This window comes from Acanthaster planci, linkage group LG19 (assembly GCF_054643075.1).
Source record: "Acanthaster planci isolate LZ-2023a linkage group LG19, COTS_SCS, whole genome shotgun sequence".
In the NCBI taxonomy this organism is placed as follows: Eukaryota; Metazoa; Echinodermata; class Asteroidea; order Valvatida; family Acanthasteridae; genus Acanthaster; species Acanthaster planci.
In genome coordinates this window covers 11,213,093-11,222,463 of record NC_141795.1, presented here as the reverse complement: position 1 = coordinate 11,222,463, position 9,371 = coordinate 11,213,093, and the positions used below count along the sequence as shown (strand labels likewise).

Here is a 9,371-nt window from a genome sequence, read left to right as displayed (position 1 = left end):
ACCCAGCACCTCCAGCCCCACCTGATAACCCGGCACCTCCAGCTCAATCCAACAACCCAGCACCTCCGGCCCAACACAACCTGCCACAACCTAACCGACATACATGTAATAACCCAGATAAGCCGTGGCCTCTTCTAGTTAGGCACAACATACCCCTGCCAAGAGAACCCGGGAGGCTACCTCTGCACGAAGTTGTACGCAGAAGCCACGAGGCCTTTTACAACTACATGGCTAACATACTGCCCCAGGTGACCCGTGAAATGAGACAAAGCATGAAACTGTTGAACAATTACATTCAAGGAAACTAAAAATGAGCTACCTCATGCACAAGATGACGAGGATGAACCCTAGTTTCAAGATTGCCCCTTGAAAGCCTAACATGTCAAAGTTGGAAAATAAAACTGAAAGAAGGAAATCTTAGTGCACAGTGTTTTTTTCTGTATCTAGTCGGTTGTAAGAGCCAGCTGAGCTTTTGACTTTTACGTGTCAGTTTACAGCTTTTCCATTCAGAAATCTAACTTGGGCTATCGACTGATAATGCATCAAGTGTTATCAGTCCTTTGATAAGCAATGAAATTCGTCAGGTTTTTGCCTCACCAGGGCAAGTTGTAGTGAAGCCTTTGTGCATTCATTGCATTCTACAGTAAATTCTAAATAAAACATTATACATATAACAAAATTTGCCAGAAGGTTTAATTTGGGGATTGCAACATTACAGTCAAACCCGCTTGTTGGGCTGATCACAGCCCAAATAGAGGTTGATACATTTAGTAGGAACTTGTAGCTCACTGTCGGCCTTACGTAACACCCTTACATGCCTGGCCGCACATCAACAGTTTCTTGAGGGTACAGTCTACGAATTCAAGCCTTATTGAAAACTGTAAAATCAGCACTGTTCAGGGCCCTATAACATGCACACCAACATTCCTGAGATTTCTAAAACACAAATGAAATTCTTGTCTGGTCACTAATCTTTCAATTTCTTTTCAATTTTTTGTGAGTAAACCATTACATTTTTAATTATTCCCACAAAAAAAAATCGCCCCCAACAAGTGATTTTTCCGAAGTCTGATGGCAACCCTCAACTTTCTCGGGCACTTAGGACCATTTTTCGACCGTAGTTTTTAGCCATTCTGAAAGCTCAAAGACCCAAAGGAGTTGATCCTGGCAATGATTTACACAATCTCCTTTTTCAAAAATACTGTGGGGGCACTTTTAATGCTAATGAGCTGGCCAGAAATTCTCACTTGAATTAGTGGTCTGCACCCTTGAACAATCACCGTTCCTAGCCATATACAGACAGAACTACTCCACATACTGCATTCTTTACTTGTTCATTCCATTGGCAAAACATAATACATGCAGTACTGCCGAACAGATACGACCGTACAGGATTGCCATGACAAGCTGTTCAAAAGTACATAGATATGCATATGCAGTACTTGGAGATCAGTGTGGTCTGTCGTCACGAATGATTGGATGACTGCACAGGTTGGTTGTCCCTTTTGTTTAGCATACATTTTGACAGGATGGGACGCGCCATATGGTCTTATACGTCTAAAACGAATGAACACTAATACGTCCCCACGCAGCTAACCACGTGTCATGCCCCTTTTTTAATCAACAAAAAGTAGAATCCAGGCAAAATTAATAACATTTGACAGTTTGATAATGTCGAATAATGTCCGTTATGAAAAAAAGCAATTGTTGATGGCGTCATCACTAAATGAGCTCAATATTTGCTTAAAGCACTTCCTCTCCAAGATATAGGCAGGGTTTCAACTCAGCACTAACACCGACAGACTAATTCCATTGAAAAAAACTTAATGGCTTTAACCACTTTTAAACAATAAGCCTACTTCCGGTGTCAACCGGAAGGGTCACGTTATTTGACCTACACGAGACAAATTCAAGACCACATTTTATCTTGGGACTTGCTGATAACAGAATGTTGCGGTAGGCCAGGGTTGATTTTATATGGATTTTTATATATTTAACGGAATATTTAAATATTAAAAATTGAATAATAAATCATGTGATGACGTCATCATGACAAAAATATTTCAGAATTATCTTCGTTTTATAGTTAGTATGTGCTTGCTTTAAGTTTGACGACAATCAACGATTATTAAGGTACAAAAATAGTGCCTCGAAAACGTGTACAAAGTCAATGGGCTGAAATATTGAAAAATCAATAATAAATTACTTGATGATGCCATCATGACATCATAACTTTGGGTGTATCTTTACATCAGGGTCTTTGTTGGCTTTAACTTTGGTTACAATTGAAGATCGCCAAATTACCAAAATAGTGCCTCAAAAATGTGTACAAAGTCAATGGGCTGAAATAAATAGACAAAAATAAATAATAAATCACTTGATGATGTCATCATGACGCCATCGTTCTATGCCTATCTTTAGACAAGGGTTCTTCATTGATGTAAGTTTGACGAAGATCCAAAGTTGCTTAGGGACTAAAGTGGATGGTGGAAGAAACGTGTACAAAACAAAGGGGATTTGTGTCGGAAGGAGGAAAAAAATTGCGAAAAAGCCAAAAGAAAAAAAAATTACGAAAACAAAAGCTGTTCTGGCTGTTGCCGAAACAACTAAAAATAATCAGAAAAGCAATACCTGTTTCGGCTGGATTGCCGAAACAGATAAAAAGAAAACAAAATTCAAAAAAGAAAAGGAAAACTTTAAGAAAAGCAATCGCTGTTTCGGCAGGTTGCCGAAACAGTTAACTAGAGCTAATCTGTCTGTTGGCCAACAGAACAGAGGGCTTTTTGCATTCCTTTGTTAATTTTAACAACCAATCTACTGCACATGATGGCGTAATTATTTCATCATGACCATTTGGTATAAGGTATCAACCCAATCAGGCATGCACTACGGGAAATAACTTTTAAATACATTTTAAATAAAATGTAATTTTACTCCCCATTTGATGTCATCATCACATCAGGTAAATTTTTGTCTTGAACACTTCCTTTCCTTGATATCTACAAAGTTTCAAATCAATGTACTTCAGGAGAGAGAGAGCTGAATTTTTAAGATCACAGGACTTGTCACCTCGTGATGTCATTATCACATGAGGTCAATATTTACCTCAAGCATTTCCTTTCTAAGATATCAGCGAGCTTTGAACCCAATTGGACATGTACTTCACGAGATATGGAATTTTAAATAGTGCACCTTTCATGTCACATGACTTGTCACAAGATGACGCCATCTTAACATCAAGTCAATTTTTTTAAAACTCTCGCCTTCTAAGATATCTGGAAGGTTTGAACCGAATCAGATAAGTACTTCAGGAGATATAGTGCATTGAAGAGTGCACCTTTAATATCACGTGACATGTCACAAGATGACGTCATTATCACACCTGGTCAATTTTTCCTGAAGCACTTCTTTTCAAAGGTATCAGCAAGGTTTCATCCCAATCCGACATGCACTTCAAGAGTTGCATGTTTAGCTCTTTGAAGAGTGCACCTTTAATGTCACATGACTTGTCACCTGACGACGTCATCATCACATGAGGTCAATAATCGTCTAAATCACTTCCCTTTCAAGATATATGCAAGGTATGAATCCAATTGGACATGTACTTCAGGAGATATAGTACCATGCACTTTAAAGGATCAAACTTAAATGTCATGTGATTCGTTTGCTGACAATATTATCATCACCTGAGTTCAATTTCCGTTTAAAAACCTTCCCTTTCTGTCTGTAAGGTTTCAAACATTATGGTTATTGCGGAAATTGCACAAATTAGAGATTTGTAAACATTTGTGTCCCTTTTGGCATTCCATACAATGTGATCTGCTCTCGGCAATACGTGCTCGGTATTTTGCGAGGTCCTGAGTATATGCCCTACACACTGTACACTGCCGGCCACACGTTACAGGCAGATATTGAGCGTCCACGCAAACAGCAGCCAATCCACAGTACGTGAAAGGGATTTTCGAGTTAGCAAATATTTTAAGGGGGTTTTCATCGTCAGCGCTTCATCGGCAGATGACGTCATCATCACATCAGGAACATGTAAATCTTCAACTGCAACACTTCCTTTTCTTGTTATCTGCAAAGTTTCAACTCGATGAGATATGTACAGTCTACTTCAGGAGATAGAGGGCTTTAAACATTGAATTTTTAATGTCACATGGCTTGTCACCTGATGACGTCATTATCACATGAGGGCAAAATTTGCCTAAAGCACTTCCTTTCCAAGATATCAGCAAGGTTTGAACGCAATTGGACATACCGGTACACTTCACGAGATATGGAATTTTAAATAGCACACCTTTAATGTAACATGACTTGTCACAAGATGACATCATCCTCACCTCAAGTCAATTTTTGTCTATAGCACTAGCCTTCTAAGATATCTACATGTAGAAGGTTTGAACCGAATCAGATAAGTACTTCATGAGATGGCATGTCACATACATGTAATGACGTCATCATATCAGATCAATGCTCGTCTAAAGCACTCCCCGTCTGAGATACATGTATCTGCAGTGTTTGAACCCAATCGGACATGTACAAGACAGTGAATGATGAGCTAGAACACTTATGCAAAGTGTTCGAACGTTTGCGGAGTGCTGGTCTAAAACTCAAGCCAAGCAAATGCAGCCTTTTATAGAAATTCATGACCTACCTCGGCCATATCATGTCGGAGGAAGGAGTGGCCATGGATCCTGCCAAAGGGAGGACAGTAGCTGACTGTCCAGTCCGTAAGTGCGTAAAGGAGCTGAGAAGCTTCCTTGGCCTCGCCTCATATTATCGATGGTTCATCCGGGACTTTGCAACCATTGCTAGCCCGCTTCACGCATTAACGTCAAAATCTAGAGACTTCATATGGACTGATGCTTGCCAGGATGCATTTATTCGATTAAAGGATGAATTGGTTACCTTTAATGTCACGTGACTTGTCATCTGATGATGTCATCATCACATGAGGACAATAATCGTCTAAATCTCTTCCCTTTCAAAATATCTGCAAGGTACTGTATGAACCCAATTTGGTTTGTACTCCAGGAGATATAGGGCTTTAAACAGTGCACCTTTAATTTCACGTGACTAGTTTCCTGATGATATTGTCATCACCTGAGGTCAATCTACGTTTAGAAACCTTCCGTTCTTAACTACGGTACCTGCAAGGTTTCAACCCAATCAGACATGTACAATACAAAATACAGTACAAAACATGATTGTTTCTGCGGAAAAAGCACAGATTACAGATATTAAACATTTTTCCCTTTTGGTGTTCCATACAATCTGCTCTTCACAGCACATGTTCGGCATTTTTCCAGGTCCTGAGTATATGCCCCATGCACTGTGCGCTATCTGCCACACGTTACAGGTAGATATTGCGCATCCACGCACGCAGCAGCCAATGCACAAAATGTGAAAGGAATTTTCGAGTTCGCAAATATTGTAAGGGGGTTTTCGTCATTGGCGCTTCATCTGTGTGAAGGAGTACACCACTTATGCACTTCATGCAGTTGATTTCAATGTTTTAGCTATTATTTCATGAACAATTTACGCTTAAATCTGTCACGGTTGATTTTTTACTGAATTTTTAAAATAAAAGAACTTTTTATCATAACTTCCAATCTGATGATGTCAGATGTGTTGACTGGGTGAAGAGATCATACACGTCAATTTTCAGGCGATTCGGACAAACTTTGCCACAGACATCTACGCAAAATTCATTTTTCAGTTTTTTAATCTGTCGCTAGAGGGGGCTCCACAATTTTGTGATGTCATCAGTACATAATTTGATGAATACTACTTGTATACCCCACCGATGAACACCGTTGAAAGCAAGTTGATACCTACATGTATTACCACTTTTAAACAATAAGCCCACTACCGGTTTCGATCAGAAGGAAGGGTCACGTGATGTGACCCACATGAGATAAAATGAAGACCCAATTTTACCTTGGCACTTGCCGTAAACAGAAAGTTGCGGGAAGCCACAGTTGATTTTATATGTATTTTAAAATTATTAACATAGTATTTAAATATTCAAAATTAAATAATAAATCTCTCCATGATGTCACTGTAACGTAATTATTTGAGTATTATCTTTGCTTCAAGGTTTTTCCTTGGTGTAACTTTGATGACATTTGAATATGGCTAAACAACCAAATTGTTGTCTTGAAAACGTGTACAAAGTCAATGGGCGGAAATAAAAATTGAAATATCAATAATAAATCACTTAATGACGTCATTATGACGTCATTGTTCTAGGACCATCTGTGCATAAGGGTCTTCCATGGTACAAGTTTGATGAAGATTCAAAGTTGCAAAAGCACTAAAGTTGTGTACAGAATAAATGTGCTTAAAACAAATCGCCTTTTGAGGAGAAGAAAAATGACGAAATAAAAAACAAACAAAAGGAATGGCTTTTTCGCAAGCCAAAAACAGAACAAAAACAATTCCTTTTTTTTGCAAAATGCAAAAAAGCCAAAGAACAAAAAGAATGCCTTTTTCGCAAAGTATCGAAAAAGCCCCCCAAAACAGAACAAGAGCTTTCTGCCTGTTTGCAACAACCAGAGTTTTTTTCCACTTTTCTTCTGACTCGAAAATATTGAATTATCTTCACTATAACACTAGATGACTTAATGGTTGAAACACGCAGTTGTGAAACAAACCGTAATTTCTTTAAACCAATAGTCTGAATTTACTCTATCACTTGATGCAGAGCAAGAAAAGGCATCGCACAGACCAGTAGATGTTGTGGAGACTACTATCTGGCCAGAGACTAACACCTTTGAAAGCAAGTTATTATCTATAACCAATTTCGAATAAGCGGCGAAGCAAGGGTCATATGACTAAGGGAGCTTGTCCAAAAGGTTGCCGCGGTTTAACCACACACGGTCACCGCGGTTAAGCCCTGTTCCCAGGAACTGCAGCGACTGCCTTGAAGTTCACTCATGCCAAGAACATTTAATGAGGCAGCCCTGGGATGAAGGCAATTGTTATGTTGATCATGTCTTGAATTGTGCATGCCTGCTGCAGCAACCGCGGTCAACCCGAACATTCTATGCGTGGTGCACAGACAGACGCTCAGTGTACACATGTACATGCACATGTTCATGTAAATCCACTGGCTATCCTCGGAATGTGGTCGCCGCAAAGTGTCAGGGACATAAACACGGTGAATTCTTCTCAGAAAGTCACAAAAAGCAGACTCTGTATATGCTACAAAGCTGAACCGTGCAATGCCTGAAATTAAATGTTTTACTCGGCACAACGTCGAATCACACACGGAGAGCGCTATCCAGTAATAGTTCAATACGCGCGTGGGTGTTCATGTACATGTACAGCATCATTCGCATGCAAGTGCACACCCAGACTCGTGCAAGGGTAACGATGTGACTTTTTGTCTTTTGTCACTTTGTGAAAATAGAGAAACACAGAGGCTAAGCTTTTTGTTCGTTGTTTGTTTACAGTTACTATGAAATTAAACAACATTGAGCTTTGAAACTTTGCTAATTTATTCTTTAAATCAAAGAAGTAAAATGGTAGGAAAAACTCCAGATTGAAAATTTTTAATTGTCCGCTGGCGGGTTTTTGTCACTTGGAGAAAATGCAGACGAATTAATCAAATACATTGCTATGTGTTTAGAATAATAAAATTCGCTGTCATATGAAAAATGTTAATGTGCATGTGAGATTAAAAAAGCAAATACATGTGAAACTATCGAACCAGGGATTTTTAAAAGGCTTCCGATCGCCATGGATGACGACGAAAGCTAAACGGCACACACATGTACAGAGACATTTTTATTTTATTTTCCGTCTGTCTCATGATTTTCGACACAAGCTGCATGACACGATTTATTGATAGTCCGAGTTCACTTGCCCACCACGTGGTGTGGCCGCCCTCGTGCAAGATGGTCGCTGTCATGAAGGAATACATGTATTACAACTGGATAGCTGTGTCTTGCAAAATGTACATCATGAAAATGCACAGACACATTGGCGGGTATGCTAGATCTTTTGCAGCAATATGACTAATTCTGTGTTGGGCGATTAGTTGAGCTCTTGAGATGTGAGAGTAGTCAAGTGAACTTATTTGGCCGTATTTTTATCACAATTGGGAGGGGAAATTTTGTTTTGACATTTGTGTAATCAAAGTAAAAAATCATTTATTTTTGAATTGTGCTTTACGTTTGTCATGACTACAGGAAACTGGCAAACAATGTCTGTGTTTCGTGTTGTAAGAGTGCGTGACGCATCTGGACATGCTGGAGGGGCGAGCAATTAGACTCTCGCTGCGTCTTGAAATTTTGTGGAAACGCTTGTTTTGAATACAAGCAGTACATGCATGAACACAGAAAACACAAATATGGACATGAGATCACTTTTTGTGAATGAACCTGCAGAAAAATTTGTGACGGCAGTGGTTTTTTCTGACTTGCAACTGTAGAGCTGCAGTCGTATTCGATGTACATGTACATGTAGTGGAACGTTCACAACCCATTTTTGCAGGAATTGTACACTGACTGGTTGCCACATTTCCCTCACGCCTTCTTTGCCAATGGTTTGGCCCAGCGCGAACCAGCTTGAAACACTGTGCACGTGTTTCCGCCACCGTGATTCGCACACGCTCGTTATAAATTGGTCAGTTCATATTCAGCACAAAAGCAAACACGTATGCAACATTTTGAGGTCAGAATTCGCAAAGTCGAACTCACTTATCTCTGGCAAAATATCACTACAAATTTTTCCTGACGTCGTATTCGCTTTATTTTTGCATTTGCCTCAAGTATGGACCAGCCTTCACACTTTTATGGGCGTATATTAAATTTGCTTTTTCCTCATGCCCTTCACCAATAACGTATCCAATGGGCAATTGACCATATTATAGATATACATCTATCAAAAAAGTCTGAGACAAAAATACCACTTCAACATTCACCACTTAAACATGTACATGTACATATTCTATAGACCATTAAGTCTAAAAACTCACTTGAAGCGGTTCTCAAAGTAGCTCCAGAATGCTGACCTGGAGGTTGCTGGCACAGTCAGAAAAAAATTATGTAGGGTTGTTTCTATGTATGATCATAAACTCAGGGATAATTTGAATTTTACCCAAAAACAAGTAACAAGAGACACAAAAATCTAAAGCAGAAAACGGGTTTGCTGTCATTAAACATTGGGGAAAATGCTCATTTGAGAAGCTAAGACGTGCAAGATTTCTGAAATACATGCTCAGTCTTTGTTATCAGATTGAAAAATTACGCCAAAAAATGACCAACAATTATCATTTTCTTATACAAAAAAGACTTCTAGTTCCTTCTCGTGTGTTTGTGTATTTACGTCACCAAAAATTTGGGCATTAGATTTTTAATGGC

At 39.1% G+C, this 9,371-nt stretch overlaps 1 protein-coding gene across 2 annotated transcripts in view; it reads left to right on the top strand.

Annotated features, from left to right (window-relative positions):
- LOC110988151 (eukaryotic translation initiation factor 4E-like) overlaps positions 1 to 9,371 on the top strand; it is a 54,257-nt gene that overhangs the window by 19,562 nt on the left and 25,324 nt on the right. Inside the window, exon 1 of one of the 2 annotated variants that reach the window (XM_087129915.1) lies at positions 6,723 to 6,784. The exons of the other annotated variant lie outside the window; for it this stretch is intronic. Coding sequence (XP_086986041.1) covers positions 6,740 to 6,784 — 45 coding nt within the window. The 5' untranslated portion in view covers positions 6,723 to 6,739. Of the gene's footprint in view, positions 1 to 6,722; positions 6,785 to 9,371 lie in introns of those variants that run through there. 2 annotated transcript variants of the gene reach the window in all.